Source organism: Paroedura picta, chromosome 3 (assembly GCF_049243985.1).
Source record: "Paroedura picta isolate Pp20150507F chromosome 3, Ppicta_v3.0, whole genome shotgun sequence".
NCBI classification, from domain to species: Eukaryota; Metazoa; Chordata; class Lepidosauria; order Squamata; family Gekkonidae; genus Paroedura; species Paroedura picta.
In genome coordinates this window covers 42,751,498-42,775,830 of record NC_135371.1, presented here as the reverse complement: position 1 = coordinate 42,775,830, position 24,333 = coordinate 42,751,498, and the positions used below count along the sequence as shown (strand labels likewise).

Genomic DNA, 24,333 nt, shown 5'->3' with positions numbered 1-24,333 from the left:
TCGTTCTGAAAGCTGTATTTAATTTTGAAGTCCAATAATCCAGAGTGCAAGGTTATGCAAATCATCCTCTGAAGGGTTTTAGCTACAAGAAGCTAGACAAAAAAAATTTTTTGCCGGTTGAAGAAGCTTTTTGGCTCTTAAATCAATAAAAGTGTTTACATAATTCTTGCTTCTACTGTACAGAATACTGCCTCTATCTGGACTTGTGTTGCTAGCACACTGCACTCCACAAGTGTCCTGTTCCATTTCCTAGACCTGTGTTTCAGTACTTAAACATGTAATTCAAGAATTTTACACTAATTTATACATTTTTAATTGGTTGCATATATTAACATGTACTATAAGATTTTTCCTAAAGAAGCCATTACATAATACGTGGATACTGTAAAAAGATTTGATTAGTTAAAAGTAACAAGCATTAACAGATACATACAAAACTCAACCTAGTTGAACTGTGCTGAGCTTGCAATGAACTATGGGTAATCAGCCTTTCCAGTTGCAGCCTTCATAGGGTGGGTGGGGGGAACACAAGACATTAAAGGTAAATTGTTACAGGTCATCTGTACACAGTTTCTTTCCATTGGACACCTGAAAGCAGCTTTAAGTTCCAAACATACGTAAGAATTTCCTTTTTAAACTAGGGAAGAAAGGTCTGCTACCATGAAATAATGTACTGGGATGTAGGGAAATTGATGGGAGATGCGTAGAGGAATGAGTTTACAAGTCGCTCATGGTAGAGGGGCGATTTTGGCCACTGGAAGTGGGATCTCTCGTTTCTTTTTACACAGAAAAGAGGGGCTGTGTGTTTGAAGGCCTAAGTGTGATATCCATTTGTGAAGGACTGTGCTCAACCCCTCCAGCCCCACCTCAGCAGCTGCAGCCCTCTGCGGACGCCTTTGCTCGGTCATTCTTGTCTAGTTTGATAGGTTCAGGAAATTCGTTGTAAAGCTCCACTTCGGTTTCCTATCAAGCAAGAAGAAGCCATCACCAACTACAGTTCAATAGGATGTCTAAACAGGGCATCCTCCCCAAAGCCGCCCATTCCCATCACCACCACCACCACCACCAAAAAACCCTCCAGGTATCAAGCCTATAGAAAACAGGGATCTTCTCCAGAATAGAAGTTCTTCGCCCAATTTGTCAGTTTCTATTATGCCAGGTAAGATGCATTAACAAGCCATGCTCAGCATATCTGGCCAAATGCTGAAGGTACTATGAAGCTTGTCATTGTAGCACACAATAACCCATTGTTAACTTGACCAATAAGGCATGTGACATTTTTGGCCAAAGAAACTTTTGATACTACACCCGGACAAAACTAATACTTGCACACAGAGGCAGCGATGCTCCTATCAAAGCTACTCTGTGCCTCAATCTCTAGCCACCACCCAACCTGATCTTGCTTAGAAGGGTGCGGGCCACCACAAGAGGGCACTAGATATATTGTCATACCTGTTTAAGTGCATTTCGTGCAATTGTCTGGAAAGCTTGTTCCACATTAATGGCCTCCTTGGCACTGGTTTCGAAGTAAGGGATATTGTTTTTGCTGTAGCACCAGGCTTGTGCTCGTTTTGTAGTAACCTGTAGCAAAGGCAGGATCCATTAAGCATCACTCTAAACCAGATTGGAACACAGCATGCACATGTGCCAACCAATATGCATCAGTACGCTGCATCAAGCAGGAGAATTCATTACTACTCAACCTTGGAAGCCTAGCATATTGCACACGTTCTTAGGCACCCCTGCACACTGAAGCCGTCACTCCCAAGGTTAAATTGTATTGTAGCCATTCTCCTGATTCTGAGTTCAGTCACCCATGCTAAAGGTCACCCACCACTCAAGGATGATGGATTCAGATTTTTTTGCTTTGGCAAAAGGATTCCGGTGGAAAGCCAGAAAGATAGGGAATCTTACTTGTCTGTTTTCTAGGTCAATCTTGTTTCCCAGCACGACAAAAGGAAAGTTTTCAGGATCTCGTGGACTAGCTTGGATGAGGAACTCATCTCGCCAGCTGTCAAGAGTTTTGAACGTGTTTGGGGCTGTCACATCGAAAACCAGCACACAACAGTCCGCTCCTCTATAGAAGGCAACTCCCAGAGACTGAAACCGTTCCTGTCCCGCCGTATCCCATATCTGCACAGATCAAAACATGTAGGCTTAGAGACAGAAACCAACTTAGGGATGGGACAATATCTAGTCTTGCTGCAGGGGAACATATCAACTTTAACCTTTTTTCCCAGAGGCATGAACAATGACACTTGTCAAGCTCCTATTTTAGAGGAAGATCCAAGTCTACCAATGAAGTAGTCTCCTACTGCCAAACTGACGACAGCTGAAGCCAAACGCTATATTCTGCAGGGTTCTAACAGATCTCCTTGCCAAGGCCTACTGTGCCTTCTAGAAATGCAGGTTAGATGCAATCTAGAGAATTCTGTGAAAGTGGAAGCCTTATGTGCCAAGTTCTGAACAAGGTAGATCAAATCTGAACAGGGGGGAGGCTGGTGTTCTGCTTTTACTCATACTTAAGCTCAGGGTAAAAACCACTTCCCTTTCTATCCTCTAACGCAGTGGTCTCCAACCCCCGGTCCGGGGATCAGTTGGTACCGACCGCAACTTCCCCTCGTCCTCCTCCCCGACTGCTGCCCTGCCACTCTGCTGTCCCTGCTCACCATTGGTGCTCTACAGCGGCCGCCATGGCTGAGGCTTCCCCTCGGTGTGGCACTGTGCAGCTGCTGCTGGCAGCGTCCCCAGCGGGTGGTGGGAAGTCAGTGGTGCCAGTGGGAAAGCAAGTGGAGCAGGGGCTCAGGCGGCAGCAATGTCCCTTGGCAAAAGACTACCTCTTCCCCGGGGGGGGCCTCTGTCAAGCGTTGACTGTTCCCCGGTGATAAAAAGGTTGGGGACCACTGCTCTAGCACACAGAACTCAGAAGACACACTGCTTGCAAGAGGAGATGTGCTGCTGCTACTAAGGTAAGCCAAAATGTAAAGTAGCCTACAGTGATACCAATGCTTTAAGAGACTTAGAATACCCAGAGCTGTAAAATCTACACTTCTCCAATCAGCCTAAACTGTCTTGCATGTTGGAAGGCAGATTAAGATTTTCATCCTATTTTACTGACAGCGTAAAGAGTCCACAAATGCAGTTGTAAGTCCATTACTGGCAATCACCAATGCTGTTCACTGGAGCCCAGAGACGGTATCATTCCAAGTACCTCCGAAGCACAGTGTGACTGTGGGGCAAATAGTTAATCTCCTCAGCTCAAATCTGGTGAAAGGGGAAGGCAAGTCCTAGCCTGCCCTGATGTGTTCCCAGCATATTCAGTTTTATGACAGCAAGCACTAGGTTCTGGCTGGCTACTGAGGCTGGTCAAGACTTTTAGATCTCTTCTGACTACATGGGCAGAAGTAGCAGCAAGCACTTGTTCTTACCTGCATTGTGACTAGCCTATCATCCACCATCACTTCCTTTGTGAGGAAATCTGCTCCTATTGTAGCTTTGTACTGGTTACTGAACTTCTTGTTCACATACTGATTCATTAGAGATGTCTTCCCCACTCTGTTGAAGATAAATCGTGTTAACTGCATTTTTCATCTAAACTATTCTTTGAGCTCAAATTGTGACAGTATCAACCACTGACATATCCATCAAAATCAAAGTTACCCTAAGGTAATCATCAGGCAAAAATGGTAAAAAGGGCTTTTCCCCTAGAAAAATTGTCGGGCCACTCATCTACTTGCTTGGAAGGGAACACTGCATCTGGAATATAAAGGACGTTGACCTGAAAGTATTTCACTGGGGTAGCCTTCCAGAGCCCTACCAGTTGTGCCGCATTCATGCTCATCTTGAAGCTACAAAGCTACTCCATTTGTAAAGAAGCAAGCCTTATCTAAAGTGGCACATCTATCAGCAATACTCAGTACTTCTTTACACCATTACTTCAGGCCACAAGCATCTCTTGTAGATAACGAGATCTCCAGAGATTCAGGGAGGTCACATGTAGCCAGAGCATCCTATTCAAAAGCCTGAACTGAATGACATCAGATTTATTTATTAAGTGCAGAACTGGAGTCTGATTACAGCCCTGACAGGCAAGTCTGGAACTGTTTCTCAACAGCAATTCTTGAGAATAGAACTGTCACACAAGGAACAACTCATCTGCATTAGGCTGCTACTTAGCTTTCTACAACATCAAGAAACAGCTTTGTGAATATTACTCTGGAGATGTGTGGTGGAGGGGTTCTCCAAACACTAAGAAATTAATCAGCCTGTCTCCATGTAGAGTGGATACTTGACCAGCTGCTTTAGCACCTTGGGTATCACCTGCATCTTCTTTGTGATGCTAGAACATTATTCTGCAACTAGAGCTTTTTGGTCAGAAAATAAGAAACATGGTTCTGGAATTCTCCCATAATGTTTTTTTTAGATTTCTCATTTTTAGATGTATAGTTTGAGCCTATAAAAAAGCCAGCTTCATGTAGTGGTTAAGAGTGGCATCCTCTGATCTGGAAAGCCAGGTTTAATTTCCCCCACTCCTCCATATGCAGCCATTTGGGTGACCTTAGGTTAGTCATAGTTCCCAGAGCTCTTAGCTTCCACCCACCTCACAGGATGTCTGTTGTGGGGTGTGGAAGGATAGGTGATTGTGAGCCACTTTGAGACTTCTTTGGGTACTAAAAAGCAGGATACCCCCCCCCCCCGATGCTAAAGGCTGTCCATCTGATGTGGAAAAGTATTTCCTATAACTTGCGTGCTAGTTTCATCTCCTAACTCCTCTTCTGTTTTCAGACCATTCATACCTTGCAAGACATTTTTTGCAGGCCCAGATCTTAGTTCTGTAAACATTTATATTTCCAACTCCTGTCACAAGGGGAGGGTGTGGGGAACAACAGGTCCCTGCTCCTGAGGAGCTTATATAGCATTCTCAGTTAAATGCATTTCAAGAGATCTATGAGCCAACTGTATCAACCATAACTATTAAAAACAGGGAGCACTCACCCCGAATCTCCGAGGATGATGACTTTGAGTAACACTTTCTTTCTAGAAGTCATTGTTCAAGAGTGGAGTCCTGATGAACAGTTCAAGGGCACTTGCTGGACAGAGACAGAAATCAGAAGTTGAGATACAGGATAAAAATTAGCGGTTTTCAAAACACAGCACTGAGTAGCCCAAGCGTAAGATGGCTATGTATTATCTGCCCAATTACAGTACGAAACTTGCACGTTGGGAATCACTGCAGGTATAAGTCCCCCAAATGGATTTTCAAGTCCAAGGAAGCTAATTAGAGCAATAATTTCAAAACTCACAGAAAGAGAAAAGTAAAAAGCAGGGGAAAGGGTAACTTTTTGTCTCATCAGAAGAAATGAAATTACCTTTGCTACCAAGTCTTAAGCATTCTAATTTGAAAGCCCTGTATTGTAATACTTTACAATTTTACAATACCTGTTAACTGCTGAGAACAGTCTTTCTCAACTTTTTTACCATTGCGAAGCCCTTGAAAAATTCTTTGGGCTTCAAGAAATGCCAGAAGTGACACAATCAGGCAGAATATGGCTGGGAAGCATAGTTGTGTACATGCTCACCTGGGGCCCTCCCCATCCAGGCCCATCACTGGGAAGGGGAGGTCAACAAGACCATATATGGTCATATCAACTGATACATTTAAAAATATATTTAAAATTAATTAACCCTCACTCATTCAAATGAGTAGCCATGTTGGTGCCTCACCCATTCAGTAAGCCTTCCAAGACTATCACAAAGCCCTGGTTGAGAAAGCCTGCTTTAGAATACTAGCATTAGTTATCCGTTGTGCTCTGTATGACACACTAATAAGCACCCCTTTAAAAAGGAATAACCAGTTAGAGCAGAACTAAAGTGTTTCACATCTGTTCCTGAGCACCAAGCAATGATGATTATTTATCACCGGGTCATGTCTGACCTTTGGGTGACGCCCTCCAGCGTTTTCATGGCAGACTCAGTACAGGGTGGCCTTGCCAGTGCCTTCCCCAATCATTACCATTTAACCCCCCAGCAAGCTGGGTACTCATTTTACCGACCTTGGGAGGATGGAAGCCTGAGTCAACCTTGAGCCGGCTGCTGGGATTGAACTCCCAGCATCATGGGTAGAGCTTCAGACTGCATATCTGCAGCCTTACCACTCTGCGCCACAAGAGGCTACTTTGATTTCCATACAGATCACCAAAAAAGTAGAGAATCAAGCTGCAGTACTAATCTATGCTTCTTGCTCACTGTTTATACAACCCTATAATTCAGCCAGATAGCTCTAGAATGGGAACAAGCAAAATAGGGAAACCTTCATACGTCTCAAAACGATCTCTCAAAAAGGTTAGCTGAACAATGGGTTAATCTTAATTCTAAACCTGCATGAGGCATCAAGGTTACTTTCTCCTAAAAGGAAATCAATAGCAAGTCAATTTCTGCAAACTCTCTTCAGTTTGTAGAGTGGAGGTCTCAACAATTACTAGTGCTCTGTTATTACAGCTTGTTAAAGACAACTCGTTCCTTTCACTGTATTCTACTTCAAATGTCAAACTCAAACACCCAGAGGCACTCTGACACCTGCAATAATATTAATTGTAACATCTGCTTGAAACAGATTGCTCTCACTATTAGTAACAGAGCCATCTACTGCTGCCTGATACTTGGATAAGTTACCATTGAGTCACACCAACCACAACTTGGGGCAAGTCAAGAACTGCCTACCAGCACATCAGCATGGGGCCAGTCATGCTTGCACTGGCTGTGCTATGGAAGTAGCACACACAGTGCTTCTAGACTCAGCAACCACTATAAAGTAGCCTCTACAAGAAAAAACTTATCAATGAGTTGAGAATATCTTTCTAGCTTTATACCCATGTTAATTAATATCGACTAAGGCAGCATCTCTTTCGTAAGGACAGAAGACAAGTCTTTCTTGCAAACACCCAGCTAACATAAGAAAAAAAAATCACTCTCGGTTTTTCAGGAAGGGGGGCAGGCGCCACCACCTCCCTTCCCCCTCTTTCAAGAGAGCACTACTGAAAACCACACAGCTGTCACCAAATTACCCTAAAGCACTAGCCAGAAAATGAGCTGATTTGAGCTGTTGGTTCCCAGCAGCCCCTCAAGGAACTAATAGGTTCAGCAGCACTGAGGAAGTGGAGCCCTCGGAGTTACTCCTGCTAGAATGCAAGCCAGTTTAACTTCATGTTTCTCAATACAAAGTATTTCAGATGGAGAGATGGCACTAGAGATGCAAAGGTCTGGAAAACAATTGCAGGTTCCTAGGCAACTTCCTCCTTTGGAACAAGTGAAACTTTTCAAGAAGTTGGGAAGCATGAAGATATTTTAGGACATTTGACGACATTGGAGAGAGAGAAATTCGTTGTGTGTCTACAATACACAGAAAGAATGGAGACTGCTATGTTACTTTATGAATGGGGCTACACAGCTCACAGAATTCTTGTGATCACACCAGCCATCCTTTTCATGCCAACAGCTATTGGTAGACTTGCACAGCTGTGCTTTACTACCTATATTGTCTGTTACTGGCTCATCTTGGCTGTTTTTGTTCTGATACATCACATTACCTAACTGTATTGCTTGCCTTGTAGCAACCAGATAATAAGAAGCATTTTTAAGTCAACCTGTGAATGGAAAACAAAAAATTGAATTTGCCTTTCTGCTGTCAGTGTAGCTCTGCTAAGAAACAAGGCACACACACAACCTGTTCCCCATCTCATGGCAGCTTCCCAGTCCACGTGCCTTGTTAAATCATATGGGCTTCCTACCCTGATGAGTCAGAAAGGGTCAGAAAAGCAGGGAGGACATAGAGAAGGTCTACATTCCTTACACACTTATCACTGGATTTAGCCCAAACCTTCTGATTTGTTACTCAGGTCACTACAGGTAAGCCCGTTGCACTTGAAAAAACCAAAGGAATCAAGAACAGGTACACATGTTACACATACCTGGTATTTAAGAGGATGGTGCTGTTTATGGTATGTGCACCTAAGAAGTCTGAGATCTATTCCCTGCTCATTTCAACCTCCAGACCTATGCAGCTATTAGTCTATACAAGTGGAGGACTGCAATATTAGTAGGGGGGTTTCCCTTCCCCCACTTTCTCCCAGGGCCCAGTGTGACACTCCGGTATGGGCATAGTTTGGCTGCTTGCCCAAAAGTAAGGCTGCCTCATGCTAGATACAAACTTGCTCAAGTAACTGAAGCATTTCCTAACACCAAAGCATGACTCATGGAGGTTCACATGCCCTGGAAACACTGTGCATTCAGTGAGGGACTTCCTAATAACATGCTGAGGCAACACAGCCTTTCAGGGTCTTAAAGATTATCCTCATTGAGACTGACATTAAGCCACTACAAGTTTCTGACCATCAGTTGTCAATTATTTCTCAACAGTATTAGTCATGCCTATAAGCCTTCAATTACTATTCTCATGATTCAGTTTACAACTTTGGATTCCAGCTTCTGAATAGAGGGGAGCAGTGTTTAGAGTCCACTATAATGACTACCACCCCAGCCTCCAGCATGTTATCCATTCCACTATCACGTCATGAAAAGTATACATAAAAATACAGATGCTTTGCGTTCTGACATACGAGGTGCCTTTTTCAGGTAATAAGGAACAAGCAAGGAACCCACAGAACTTGTGAAGAGGAGAAATCATCCCTCACTTCTTCCCTAAATGCCCACGCTTACCCAGTCATTCCATGCTGTTTTTGTCTAGAATTTTATATATACACAAGGTCTGTGCCCTTCACTGGAAGTTTAACTTTTCTGCAAAAATGCAGGTAAACCAAAGTTGCAGCAGCTTATTTCTGATCGGCTCCCTCGTAATTGTTTAGCTGCTTAGAAAGGCCACTCAGTGATAGATTTATGATGTCTAACATATGAAAACATGCCCTTTGAATATATTTTAATATATTTGTAGAGTTCCAATTGTTGAGTTTTCCTATACACCATCAATTCAGAAAACCTTGAATTCACAGCCAAATTGCTACCAACAGATTTAGTAACACTAAGGGGCACATCAAGACATTTTCCTAAATATAGAATTTTTGCATGGGACAAATTTCCTATCACCTCTTAATCGTTCTGCCAACTGTTGTTAATTTAAGTCAGCAGCACTCGGCATTTATCTTATTTTCTTTATCCAAATCACTGTCTCTGCTCAAGCAGACTCAGGCATCCCTTTAGATACAGGATTGTGGCTACCCAAAAAGAATGCTTTGGAATAAATGGGAAGGAGACCTTAAAAGCTAGAAAAGGAGTTGCAACAACTTGCAAACCTACTATTGATCTCTATAGAGTGTAGACAGTTGGTCCTACTGCCTGCTCAATTCATAAGTCTGCATTTGCTAAGTATTTTCCTCATCAGCCAAAAGTATGGCTGCATTTCTCCTGCTTCATAAAGGGTTTGATTTGCTCAGACAGTTTCTTTCACTGCGACTTCTGACTGAAACAAGCTATTTGGTGAAGTTTTATACCTACTCCAATGATTAGCTAGTATATGTGGGCATCTTCAATCCACAGTGTCAAATTTGCAGGAATGTGGCAATGCAGTACAATATATAGATACCCATGCTGCCTTGTACCAAACCATTATCAAAGTCAGCATTGTCTGACCAGCAGCAGCTTCCAAGATCTCTCACATAATTTACTACTTGAGCCACAGTTGCGTAGTGGTTAGAGTGGCAAACTCTAATCTGGAGAACCAGTGTTGATTCCCCTCTCCTCCACATGCAGCCATCTGGGTGACCTTGGGCTGGCCACAGCACTCTACCACTGAACAATGGCCCCTCCCCTGATGCTAAAGCTGTTAACTACAACAGAATCATTTCTAGATGATTTCTAAAGTTCATGTATATATAAACAAGCATACACAAGACAATTTCTGTGATTATAAACCTACAAAAACTTTTAATATTCAAGATTCAATGCCAGCATGATTTAAGACCACAGATCTTCCCTAGGACAGAGTGGGTTGGGTACCTTAACCCCCCCATTACCTTTAACGAGTGTATAAGCCTCATAATGACTATTAGAAGTCATGAGTTAGAACTACTGGCTCTCAAAGAAATAGGTCTTGGATCCTGCCTAGTTGAGCACAAGGGATATTTCACCAATTCCCCCACCCTGAACAATGGGACAGTTAGATTTCAGACCAGTAGCACCTTAGAGGCCAACAAGAGCTTCAGGGTATAAGCTTTTGGTCATAAAGCTCACTTCGTCAAGCATGAAGATATGTATTGAATCTCAATACCAGTGGCATTTGGATTCAATAATTAGGAATGCTGAATTTTTCCAGCTCCATAAAACTGAGGTATTTGATGGAGTTAAGATCTCTTTAACTGCCTGGGACTCAGACATCAAACTGTGCAGCTTCACAGCTTGAACAGAGACTCCGAGGCAGTTATAGAGATCGGGTCTTTTAACTACCTGGGACTCCAATATCACTCTAAGCTAGGCTTTCTCAACCAGGGTTTCATGAAACTGGGGATTCCTGGAAGCGTTTCCTGAATGGGTGGGAGTTAAATTTTAATATATTTTTTTTAATTTGTTAAACATTTATTGGGTGATATGCCCATATATGGTCATATTGACCTGCCTCCCCCCAAATGGCCAATGATGGGCCTGGAGGGGCCTCAAGTGGGTGTGTACACAGCTTGAGCTCTGCTTCCCAACCATATTCTGCACTATTGCACCACTTCTGGGGTTTTCTCGAGGCCAGAAGATTAAAAAAAGTTGAGAAATGCTGCTCTAAGCCAGTGGTCCCCAACCTGTGGGCCGCGGCCCGGTGCCGGGCCGCGAAGGCCATGGCGCCGGGCCGCGGCTCCCTCTCCCCGCCCCCCCCCCGCAGTAAAAAACTTCCCAGGCCGCAAGCTTGCGGCCCGGGAAGCTTCTTAATGCGAGAGGGCGGGGAGAGGGAATCAGGGACAGCCGCGCCCGTGCGGGCGCGCCCCGATGCCCTGCCGGTCCCCAACCTCAGAAAGGTTGGGGACCACTGCTCTAAGCCATGCACCATTGTTGATTGTAATGAAAGTGAACAGAGATTCCAAAGCAGTCAGTGATTGGTCCTTTCAACTGCCTGGGACTCACACTCGAAACCATGTAGCCTAAGGCATTTAAAGCAGCAGTTCTCAGCCGCCACTACCCCACGACCCCTACAGCCGGGGCAGGGCAGTGGCGTACGTGCTCACATGTGCGCATACATACATGCGCACATGTGGCATTCAACTCCAGTTATCCAGTGGTTCTGAAAAAACTCCTATTCTTTTTAAAAGGTATCTGGCTGAAATAATATTCCAAAAATACCAATAAGGAATGGGGAGGGGTGTTGGCCAAGATTAATCAAATGTACACGCCTAGTCAATACTGTTTTGTCAAACCGCTTCAGGGTTTCAGGAGAAGTCTTTCACATCACCAACTTCCTGATCTTTTTAACTGGATGCTGGGAATTGAACCAGGAACCTTCTGAATGCCAGGCAGATTCTCTACTTCTGAGCTGCAGCCCCTCCCCTTTCTGTTTCTCCAGACAGGGTTGAAATTTAACACCTCTCACAAGGTTCATTTTCCTGAGGGGTTGCTTGCCTATCAGATCCTATTACAAAGTAGTGGGACTGCACTGTTTGAACTGCAGGGTAGGAAAGCTATTTGGAAGGAGCTATTGTAGAGTCTCTTTGGAGCTGTTCATGCTATTCTCGATAGAATAAACTAACAATTAAAACAAGGATTCGTGAAACTGCAGATCAGTCTCCTCACATATTAAATGTATTCTTACTTCTAGCTATTCCTGGCTTTTTAGGTTTCCCCTTCTGTTCCCTCTTGGTGGTGTCCATAGGAACAGTACTTGGCTCAAGGCTGCTCAGTCAGATTATAGCATCATGTGTGGGCTCAGGGTGCTTAATCACTTGGCCTCCCTCACCAGGAAAGTGCTCCACAACAGCTTTTCTGACACAAGAATCAAACCTTGCCTCTCTGTAATGTGCTTTTTAAAAATCTGTACAATGTAGACTAAGCAAAATTACAATTGCTTCTCAAAGAACCAGTGAAGTTCCTAGCCAGCTAGCATTTGCTCCAAAAGAAATGTTGAAAGCAGCAAGGACAGAGTTTAGTTCAGAACAGCATCATGGGGTGCTTTACACACCAACCAAGTATTTCTCCCATCTGTTCTAAAACCGAGAAGTGGGAAAACGGAAAGCCTATAAAGTGCTCCTGAGAAAGTGGGACTAGCAGTTTCATCCGTGGACTGGACTTGGCAGTCTCATGCAGCCACTGCCAATTATGGCGTGATGGACTTAGGCATTATTTCCTAATAATGTATTCAGGTACATTACACAAAAATGACAATGATTATTTGCTCTTTAAAATGTTACACTTTTTTAAAAAATGTGGCTTCTCTTAGGGCAGTAGGCTTGCAAAAATCTTTCTAAGCAAGCTCAAGGCTTTTCCCAAGCAACAGAAATCTCAGGCTCAGCACTAGCAAGCTCACCTCCCCTTGCAGTATCATCAGAGGTTCAGTAGCACTCAAGTAAATCACTTAAGTTCAAGCAGTCATAACACTTAGACCGATGCTCTGCCTCCAACTAATGCTGGACTGCTAGCAGCGTCCAATTTTGTCATGACTGACTAGGGCAGCACAGGCAGACTCAATGCTGCTACAAGGAGGAAGGCCTCCACCATACTGATCTTGTTTTCTGTGCCGCCCTACCTTAGATAAGTATGCATTGTGCATTCCTAACAGCATTTAGGAAGATCACAATGCAAAGCCAAATAAGAGTGTTAAGGAAACCAATCCAAAGCTGATAAGTGAATAGTCTAAAAGTTTGCTTCTTAGTGAACTTTGGCTTCTGGATATCCTAAGTGGCATGGTTTGCACAAGATATGGAAGCAGCGACAGACACATGTAAAATTTCTAAGCTTACTGAAAGTTCTGAAGCCCAAGGAAGTTTTTCCCCCCCAGAGGAAAAACTGAAATCGAGGGAATGGGGGCTTCCTATCAAACCTTATGTTTTTTTACTGATAACAATTACAATAATGACAATAATGACGTGTAATCTGGTGAGCTGGTCTTGATTCCCCACTCCTCCTCCACAAGGAGCCAGCTGGATGACCTTGGGCTCGCCATAGCACTGATAAAGCTGTTCTGATCAAGCAGTAGTATTGGGGCTCTCTCAGTCTCACCTACCTCACAGGTTGTCTATTGTGGGGAGAGGAAAGGGAAGGCAAATGTAAGCTGCTGAGACTCCTTCGGGAAGAAAAAAGCAGATCAAAACCAACTCTTCTTCATCTAATATAACACATGTATGTTTAATCTTTGCTGCCTGAGAGGCAGGAAGAAAGTTCCAAGGCAGAAAACAAATTCCGTAGTAAAAAAGAAAATATTATTTGGGTAGAAACTCTCAGAGAGACAAGTAGGACTGCCAGCATGTTTGGATATTCAGCTAAACTTTGTAATACTGAAAATACTGAACACGAATGTGTTATCATTAAGCCAATTTAAAAGTAATTGCTAACGGTATTTACATTTCAACAAAGAGTTCTTGGAAATGTTTTATGCCTACAATATTTAAGCTTTAATAGCATGCTCTTAAAAGTTTCCTAATTTCTCAGTTGGAAAAACTAAAAAAAAACTTAAGGAATGCTTTGTACATCAAGGGCTTACTCATTCAAAAGGAAAAATATTTCATGGGGGTATTTTTCCATATTCTCCCAACTGGGAAAGTCTTTACACTTTTTGATGCTGAATGTGATAAATCTTGCTTATGAAGCATTTTACTGATTAAAAAAGAAAATGTTTCATAATAGGTTCTTTTAGGTGCTCAAAGTTTTCCAAAGGCCTTGACAAGATTTTTCTTCACTATTTCTGATACTGTGCATTAACAGTACTACCAGTGATACAGCTCAATAATCAAGGATGGCTGTTTTAAATATAAAGACATGCTGATGACTTCCGGGAAATTGAAAAGTTCTGACATACTTAATTAAAGATGGCATTAGTATTACATGGCTTGAATACCAACAACTGGTATCCAAATTCAAATCCGAATTTCAGAATCAGATTGGCTCAGTATTGGCTCCAACAGACGCTGAGAAAATTCTGCTTTCAGTGAAGCTGAAATATATACCGTATATACTCGCATATAAGCCGACCCGCATATAAGCCAAGGCAACTAATTTTACCCAAAAATACTGGAAAACTTATTGACTCGCATATAAGCCGAGGCTGGTGTTTGGATAGTGTTTTTTCCTCCTTTCCTCCCCTCCCCACTGTTTTGGGCAGGATCTTTTTTCCCCACCTTCCTCCTCCCCTCTTTTCCTCTGAATTGTCTTGCCTTTTGATATCTCATCCTGTGTAGCTTCTCCTTCTTCCCTCGACTTTTGATGCCTTCCTCTAGGGGTGTTTCCTCCTTCTGCTCTCTGTTCAGAGAGCTTCAGAGCTTCCTGCACGTGCTAGCCTTGTGCTAGCCTCGTTAAGGCAGGGAGAGGGGGAGGCTGTTCTTTCCCTCCTGGGCTTGCTGGATCTCTAATTTGTTCCTGCTTCTGCTCTTCAGGCAAGTATACTTGTCTCCCACCTTCCTGTCTTGTCTGGCAACTGGTTTTTTTAATACCTGCATATAAGCCGAGGGGGACTTTTTCAACTTTAAAAAAGGGCTGAAAAACTTGGTTTATATGCAAGTATATATGGTAAGCTGTTAAAATATGATACAGAGGCCAATCAGGTTAAAATCTGCATAGTGAGATGGACTCTTAACTTGTGTCAAACTATCTAGAGGAATGGGAATTAATGTGGAACAAAACGGTCAAGCGTACAAAATGTCAATTGTTAAAGGAAAATTGGTATAAAATGTTCTATAGGTGATATGCAAAACCCAACTGTTGGGTCACATATCTAGAGGATATGATGCTAAATGCTGAAAGTGTAAAGATAAGATGGGCTCATTTTATCATATGTGGTGGCTATGTAAAAAACATGCAGAAATTTTGGGTAAAAACTCACACTATTCTAGAAGAACACATTTCCTTTGTGTCCTGAAAATACGTTATTGAGTACAATGCCAGAAAATCTCCCCCACAAAGCTGGAGACTTCTTTCATGCTACAACGGCAACAAGGATGGTAGCAGCAAGACTATGGAAACAAGAAGACATTTCAAAAGTGACCATTGGATTCAAAAGCTAGGAGACCTGGAAAAAAAGGTAAAACTCACCAGTACAATTAGTAACAGACCTGCAGATGAATTCCAAGAACATTACAGCTATTTTACATGGTATTTAGCTAGACAGTTACATCTGCATTAGTGGTATAGCAAGGCAATATTAATATTTTAATATTCTTATGACTAAACAAATCTTTCCTTCTTTCTCTTGTTTTTCTTACCTATACATTCAATAAAAGCTGGTGGAAACCAGCATCGGGGGAAAAAACAGTACTACAAACTAAGCTTGCTGTATGCTTTGCCAATTATGCTAAAATTTACTGGCAAGCCATACAGCATGTACAGTCTGCTTTTTTAATTTCAAAATAGACCTATAGAAGAGAGCCCTTAACAGCAACAATGACTAGTGCTGGGCAGAGAGCAAGAACTGCTACTGCATCCTTGCTAGGCAAATCAAAGAACCTCTCAGCAAGATATGGTTGCAGTAGGATTTGCCAGACAGATAGTCACTGATAACATTTCCTCAAGAAATACCTATATAGCAAGTCTTCACTCCATACACTTAGCTGCTAAAAATAAATAAATAAAATAATAAATAAATCAATAAATTATGACAAAACCATGAAATGGATCAAAGGGATGCTTCCATACTAGAAGAATATGTTCAACATACAACCTAGTGTTTATATAGAGTGTCATCAACTGCATAGGGCACACTTGCAGGAAAGCATTCAAAGCAGAGCTTAACTCAACTGATTCTAGTCTACATGCTTCATTGAGGCCCACTTCTGAAAGTCACATTGGGAAGTCCAAGGGGGATTACAGTTGTGCAGCAGCCACCACACAGTTCTTCTCAGCACATCTGAAGCAATCGTGTCAAGAGGGTACTTGATCTTGGGAGAAGTTTGGGTCAATTGCACATCGCACTTTGGAGAACGATGGATAATTTCCTCAGAATAGTCTGGTTATAACTAGATTCAAATCACATATGTTAATCCTTCTTAACGTTCTTTTAACATTCAACTGGCCTAGCTATCAAAAACTTTGGCAAAAATAACAAAGCTGGAACTAAGGTTTGGTATAATTATGCAGTTTGCTTAATTTCCTTCTCAACATTCAGCTTCATAAATGCATACTTGTCTCTTTGATACAGCAGCCTCTAGAGGCAAAGCTACAGCTGTAACCACAGTTTTGTCTGTTCATACCAAACTATAATTAAGCCTGCCTGCTATAGTTTGGTGAGATGTTTAAGCTGCTTACGGATTGAAGAAGAAGAGTTGGTTCTTATATGCCGCTTTTCCCTACCCGATGAAGGCTCAAAGCGGCTTACAGTCGCCTTCCCATTCCTCTCCCCACAACAGACACCCTGTGGGGTTGGTGAGGCTGAGAGAGCCCTGATATCACTGCTCGGTCAGAACAGTTTTATCAGTGCCGTGGGGAGCCCTAGATCACCCAGCTGGCTGCATGTCGGGGAGTGCAGAATAGAACCTGGCATGCAAGATTAGAAGTCCGCACTCCTAACCACTACACCAAAATGGTTCTCATTGCTTCACTACATAAAGGAAACAAGTAGTGTGACTTCATGGATCACAATTTTTTACTAGATTCTAGAGATTAGAGACCAACTACTCACAGATGTTCTGAACTTAGCCCAGAAAACACCCATCTACATATCAATGGGAGGTTGAGAGGGTACATGATAGCCCTCTTTAAGTATTTGAAAGGTTGTCACTTGGAGGAGGGTAGGATGCTGTTTCTGCTGGCTGCAGAGGAGAGGACACGCAGTAATGGGTTTAAATTTCAAGTACAATGATATAGGCTAGATATCAGGAAAAGGTTTTCACAGTCAGAGTAGTTCAGCAGTGGAATAGGCTGCCTAAGGAGGTGGTGAGTGCCCCCTCACTGGAAGTCTTCAAGCAAAGGTTGGATACACACTTTTCTTGGATGCTTTAGGATGCTTAGGGCTAATCCTGCGTTGAGCAGGGGGTTGGACTAGATGGCCTGTACAGCCCCTTCCAACTCTATGATTCTATGATCACTTTCTCATCTATTGTGATCAGGCTTTCTCAACCTGGGATTCATGAATCCCTGGAGTTTCAAGATGGCCCCGGGAGGGCTTTGCTGATTGGGAGGGAATTAATGGTTTATTTTCTAAAAAATTAAATGTTTATCAGGTGATATAACCATAAATGTTTAAACTGACCTGCCCCCCGGCAAATAATGGGTCTGCAGGGGGTGAGAAGGGGAGGGGTCCCAGCCACACAAATCTTTGCTGGCTGAGGCTCATCACATATGGTCCAAAGAAGTAAGTACTCTCATTTTAACTTAACTGAGTATGTGGGTGACCAAGCAGCATAGTCCTGCTCTAGCCTTTTTTCTGGCCGCATAGGCATGCTCTGGCCCTGTTTCTGCAAACTGGTAGCCAGCACATATATGTCTCTCTTTATAGATCATCTGAAAATGTTTCTGTGCTGTCCCTTCCAGTGCTGTGGGAGTGGCCTGGTGATGTCATATCTGATAGGAAGGTCTGGGTAATGTGACATGTCACTTCTGGTGACATGTGACTTCCAGGGGTGTGGCAGGAAGTTGTGATCTGCTGACATCAAAGACTGAAGAATGTTTCGGAGGTTTCTCAATGGTAAAATGGTTGAGAAAGGCTGATCTAAATAAACCTTATTTTTAATATTAGTTAACAACTTCTGGAAATTATTTGGTTTCCAACTATGAACACTATACAGCAGTGGTCCCCAACCACCAGGCCGTGGCTCAGTGCCCCCCCCCCTGCAGTAAGAAACTTCCCAGGCCACAAGCAAATCGGCCGCCAAAGCGGCTGATTAGCTTCCGGCCCGGCAAGCTTCTTTTTGTGGGAGGGAGAGGGAAGCAGGGCCGCCGGCTCAAACACACATGCGCGGACCTGCCTTGCATGCGCGAAATTGCCACGCATGCACATTTGCAGCCACGCATGGCGCAACCGCTAATTCACAGCCGCCGGATCGCCCACCCCCTCCCCACCGGTCCGCAGCCTTAGAAAGGTTGTGGACCACTGCTATACAGCATGGATATTTTCTTACATTTTGATGTTACTACGCCAAACTGTTCCTAGTTACTAAGTTTTTCTTCTGGAAAGTTGTGGCCTTTTTTGTTTCCAACTATTGCAAGATATTGCAAATGAAGACACATGGGTTACAATAAGCTTGGACTGGATTGTTGGCTTCTGAGGCAATGGTAAGATTGAGGCAAGGTTGGAAGATATCTAGAAATAAAAATGAAACCGAAAACCACAGGAAAGTATACCTTCCTAAAGGACTTACAAATAAAGAAAGTAACCTAACCTGTTTTATTATTTAAGAAATATTAAATGTCTTGAGAAATACCAAGCGTCAACAAGAAACTTGAAACTTTAAATTGATCCTGTCTTGCTAATTTTAAAAGCTCACCTTAAAAATCATTCTAGTATGCTACTCAGAGTGTTTACCCACAAGTGAGGGAACTCTGGTATGATAAAGCTCAAAATATTCCAGGAGAACATAAATGGTTCAATATACTCCTGGCTACTGCTCCCCATAGAGGACAAGCCACCATGATCTCTAGTAATGTGTTACTGTACTCAAAGGTGTACCCTGAAGATGAGAATCACTCAATGTCATTTGGTCTACATCTGACAAGACATGTGAACAGCATTCCTAGAACTCTGGAGTCTTAGCACAACCGTGGCCTCCATAAACACATCCAGGCTAAATACCACGATCGCCATACCATTCCAAGCCTTTTAACACATTAAATATATCAATTTCCACATTGCTAGTGTTGGTTACTCTGTATCTTCACATAATAGCTATACAGGATACTGTTCAGATAAGGTGAAGCACAGCAAAATATCAACTATACTCTGAAAATGGATGTCAATATACCCAACAGATTAGCACAGATATTAAACAGTAACCTAAATGTCCCATCTTTAACAACATAGTTAGCCCTTAGCCCTTAACTTCCAAACATTAGAACCTTCTACATATTGTTAAGACAGCACAGCTTGGTACGATCACTCAGCTCAAAAATACTCTGCAAGATATACCGTGGCTAACTAGTATAGCATTGCTAGCTCCCTAAAACTGGATGTTCTGGAGACTGAATCCTGGCTAAGAATCAGACTGCATTTTTGCCTATATCCAAATGTATTCCCAACTCAGACAAAACACAAAGCATCTATAAGCATTTTAACACAGAACTCCAGAGTGCTGGAAGAACTCCTGTGAACTTTTGCTACAGCTGAATAAAAAGTAATGGAAGAAGCTGTAGTCCAGCATTTTATCTCACAGTAGCCAACCAGGTCCTCTGAAGGTACAGCAATAGGCACAGAGGCATTCCACAATGTTGCATCCTGACAGTGGTATTTGAAGGTTAATTGCCTCTGAACAAATACCCTGGCTAGTTAGCTATTGCTTTGATCACATTCAAGAAATCAGTCTCAATACTTAGCACTACATAGTGTTTTGGGATATGCAAAGCACTTTGGACAGCCAGTTGGGCTAGGTGTAGTGGTTATTTATTTATTTATTTTCTATATCGCCCTTCCGTATGGCTCAGGGCAGTTTACATACAACATGGGAGATACATGGAGCAGCTAGGAGGGTCAGGAAGCCCTCAGGCCTAAATCCTCATGTTCCTTGGAAAACTTGCTGATAAATCTGGGTTCCCTCATACTGTTATTGTGAGCATATGAGAAAGGAAGAACCAAGTTACACTTCCTGAGGTAAACTACATCAATATATCTCCTAATTAGAAGATTGGGGGTAGAGGCATCGATGCCAAAATGGTTTACTCAAGAATACTTATTGAGCTGAGGTCAGATGTGAACCAGGAATTTTTTGACTAATCCTCCATCTTAACCACAACTGAGTAAAATGTAGACAGATACTAAGAGTCCATGTCATTGAGTTGAGCACATAGCTTAAATTAAAAAATAGTTTTAAGAGCAATATTGTCGTTCCCTTTCATGGGAGACAGCTAAAATTGTAACCCAAATTCCACCTAATTTGGTTTTTCAAGAATGTATATTAGCCAACAGGAGTACTTAATACATGGAAAATGCAAGAAATTTCACATAACTAGTACAATTCCGCAGGGCCTGCAAAATAGAGTTCTTCCACCAAGCTTTTAGTTGCGGCCAATGAAAAGAACATACTGACTAGGGCCCCCAAAAGAAACCCCCCTCCCCATCACCAGATATGCCCATCAGACACAGCACAAGGTGACATAGTCCTGCCACCCCATCAAACAACAGTTACGCATAGTTATATAGTTAATGGTTTAAACTGTTTATAATATTCATAATATTCTTGGTACTGTACCAATGAATTCATATTGTAAACCATCTTGAGCCGCGAGGGAGGTAAAAAATAATTTTAAAAATGAGTTCTGCTGTTTGACTTTACAAGGAAAGATAAATTACACAAATTAGCAACTCACTATCATTCTCTAACAATAGAAAGCTTAGCCAACAGAAATGCAGAACAGAAGGCCTATTTTCTGGGATACAAAATTATAGGTACTATAAGATAGGATAGGACTAGGATGAACGCAAAATACCTCTCCTGAAAGGATTCTTGGTGGGAGCTTTTGCAACTAATTTCGGAAGTGCAATGAAAAGCATGTTTCCACTACTTAAATACTGCAGAAATGCCTATTGCTACAGTCATTCTAAAGTGTTAATACTACTGACATTTTTCAAAAATGAGCATTACTTGGTTACCCAAGTATAGCCTAGTATTTGTAATTCCAAACTGGATAGATCAGAAGTGGAAGAATGACAAACTAAATCTTGTGATTTAGAGTAGAAAAAATCTAGCATGTAGCTTACTGAACACTCCCCCTCCTTTCTGCATGTGTAATAATAGGCCAGGATACCTAAAGTAGAAAAGGACAGGCCGCATTTGATAGCTCCATCACAAATCAGTTTTTGGCACATACTTGATCCCTATATCTAGTCAAATTCTAGTTCAGCACCCATGAATTAGATCATGTGCTTCATCAGCTGCTACAATCACAAGAGAAGACAGTATGCTAGTTCTTCAACTAGAAGGGTATGGTTTACAACATGGAAACAGACTTCACCCACTGGAAGTCCCCACTCCCCAGCAGCTGACAAATACTGACAAAAAGTAATATTTATATTCTGAATTCTTACACTATGTATCATGGTATAGTTCATAGGAGATATCAGTTTAAGTAAGTAACAGATTACCTGCATCCAGGAATGCTTGGCCTGTGAAACTGGCAGTAAAAACACACAAAAAGCTGGCTTGTTTAAATCCAGTGACCTCATTGTTGCTGATTATCTTCTACAACATTTTGACAATAGTTAATATTAGCCAGTCAGTTTAGACATACCATTTCTATTGTTTGAGACAATGTGTCATGCTTAAGACATTTACAACACCAAGCCTATAAAAACATAAGATTTCATCTACTTTATGGTGTGTATATACATACATATTTACACACACACATATATATATACACCCAAAAGGACTGATAACGTGCAATATTCCTACTCAAGGACATCTGATGCTGTATCTTGACTACTACTAGTACACTTGGAAAAATCTGACATCTTGCTTAGGCTACAGTCACTTCCAAAAACCCTATCAACTTAAGCAGTGATCTAAAAATTAACTATTAGGACAAAGGAGGGAATAGCCTATTTAGACTGTTCCACTAATCTAATATATATGCATTAAGATTAGTCTTTTGCATTAAGATCAGTATGTTTAACTGCCCTTGCCCGGTACAAATACCCACTTGTACAAAGATAGAGCTAAGTATGTTTTTCCTGCTGGCTAAAAACTGTGTCCTGCATCCAGCCAGCCACCCACAGTGCAGGCATCCCAGGAGAATGTCACATATCACTAGAGAGCAAACAAACCAATAGTATTCATTTGACCTTACCCACAAAGACACTCATTATTAAGTACTCCGCAGAGGGAGCAAATTGCCTAAGCACGCAGTACAAAGTGCACGTAGCTCATATGAAACGGCGGAGGGGCACATAAGGCAAGGTGCGTCCCCCTACCTACCGCCTGTTCACAAGAGAGACCGTATTGTTTAGCTCTGAGGGGCGGGGGCAAGCAACCCTGTGGCTGTTCACCGCTTCGGCTCCGTCCAACAAGTTCAGTGGCCCAGGTACGGAGTGTTACTCAGCACGCTCACCCAACGGCCCCCGAGAGGCACCCAGGCGGCGACGGACCCCGTATTTCTTTGTCCCAGGAAAGGGAGGGGGAGAAAGAGGAAGCAGCGCCAGCATGTCCGTTGCCGTCTCCCTCTCTCAAGCACCCCCCGGAGCTCTTCGACAGGCCCCGCTTCGCTCCACGCCCGGGAAGGGGCGGCTCAACCGTCCCCACCCCGGCGCGCCCCAAAGGGAAGCACCCAGGGCGCCTCTCCAAGGACCCGAGCCAAGACCCCGGCGGCCACTCCCACGCCACGAAGGGAGGGAGGAGGGAAGGGCAAAGGCGACCCCGGGGACCTCCTGCCCTGCCCTGCCCTCCGCCGCCGCCTCCGCCACGGTGAGCGAGTCCGCTCCTGCCGCGCCCCGGCCTCTCCCGCACCCAGGGCCTCGTCCCCGGGACCCGGCCTAGGGCCTACGAAGGCCACGAAGCCACTCCGCCGCCACAGCCCGCGCTCACCGAACACAAAGAGAGCCGCCGCCGGTCCTGACAAAAGTCGCAGCCACCTCCGCTCGGCGACGGTCGACTCCGCTTTAATGGGGCCAAACACCCTCCCCGCTTTCACTTCCGCCTCTTGATCGCCCCCTTCCGGTCACGAGACCCACCCGGCTGTGGTGACGCAAGCACGCTCTGAGGGGGCGGAGACTCGGCAAGGGCGTCCGGCCAATTCCTTTGCTTGGAACGGAGCGTCACGTGACTGAGGGGCGGGGCGAGGACTTCGTTCTCGGGGTCTTGGTTTGCCTCTCGGTCCCGGGCAGTTTGGCTTGGCAGTGAATGCCACTGATTGCAAAGATTTTACACCTCATTGCGTTCAATGGGATTTGCTTGCAAGTCAATATGCGTAGGATAAGAAGTTCGCCACAGGCAGGCCACCCGCTTCTAAAGGTATTTCTTTGGGAGTCCGTTTGTTTCATTGGCGTTTATTTCGAAGCATCGCTATTGGAGTCCAGGCAAAGTTGCGTGCAGTCTTGACCACTGAAGCAACGGTCCACGATCCCTTTCTTGAGTACTGCTGCTGCTCCTGATGGTGTGAGGCCGCATTATTGCAATTTGCCTCCAGTCTCGATGAGAAAATGAAGTAGATAAAATAATACTTCAACTACAAAATCTGTATGGTGGCTGGTTACTGTGAGCTGGTCTATTGCTCGGGGCTTGGCGTCCAGTGGCACACCTGGAGGGACCCAGGGCTCGCTGCAAAAGAAAGGGGTGCGCTTCGCCGAAGCTTGGTTTCGGCGCCTCTCGACTCCCGCTTCGTGTGGATGTTCTGGACTGAGCACTAAGTGTTTGGGGATGATCCCCTCAATAGCCCGGTGCCCATCTAAGCTTGCCGGAAAGAGCCCCACCTAACTGAGGGTGGGGCAGGAGTATGTGGGCGTAAGGAAAACGCCGGACAATCGCTGTGGGGGGCAGAGCTCTGAGGAGGTCGTAACGCGCATAGGATTATTAATTACCATTTTAACAGGATTTGTTTGGAAACCTCTTTGGATGGGATTGTTTTCAATTGTTAATGTGAGTTTATGGAAACATCATGCTCAATCAAGGCTTGTGATTGAAATGTCAACCATGTGCCATGAATCTATGTCCATATGAATGGGCCCATTTTCCAGTTTGGTCCAAATTTCACACTACAAATCCTGAGCATGAGGAAGAAAATTTTGCATCCTGCAATGGCTTACTCCAAAGTGTTGCATGCATGAGTTGTACACTCAGATTTCTAAAAGACACACACATTATTATTATTATTATTATTATTATTATTATTATTATTATTATTATTATTAGATTTATTTCCCGCCTCTCCCGATAGGCTCGAGGCGGGTCACAACTAATCCCATTAAAATTCCCATTAAAACATCAATCTACTAACATGACGGCTAAAAATCCCATCCCTCCCCCAATTATCAAAGAGGTGAAGAGGAAAGGATAACACTGATGT

General features: G+C 43.3%; 1 protein-coding gene across 1 annotated transcript; it reads right to left on the bottom strand.

Moving 5' to 3' along the window:
- RAB7A (RAB7A, member RAS oncogene family) lies at positions 1-23,022 on the bottom strand. Its single transcript, XM_077325421.1, has 6 exons — positions 22,857-23,022; positions 4,996-5,090; positions 3,429-3,555; positions 1,915-2,133; positions 1,453-1,581; positions 1-963 (listed from the first exon to the last, which is right to left on the bottom strand). The coding sequence occupies exons 2-6, from the start codon at positions 5,046-5,048 to the stop codon at positions 868-870; spliced, it is 624 nt and encodes a 207-aa protein (XP_077181536.1). The 5' UTR covers positions 5,049-5,090; positions 22,857-23,022; the 3' UTR covers positions 1-867.
- Between the last annotated feature and the right edge of the window lie 1,311 nt (positions 23,023-24,333).

Coding starts and splice junctions, on each gene's coding strand:
- RAB7A (XM_077325421.1), bottom strand. CDS start 5,048: ATGACTTCTAGAAAGAAAGTGTTACTCAAAGTCATCATCCTCGGAGAT. Junction 3,556..4,995: donor ATCATCCTCGGAGATTCGGG/GTGAGTGCTCCC, acceptor TATCTTCAACAG/AGTGGGGAAGACATCTCTAA. Junction 2,134..3,428: donor ATAGGCTAGTCACAATGCAG/GTAAGAACAAGT, acceptor TGATCTGTGCAG/ATATGGGATACGGCGGGACA.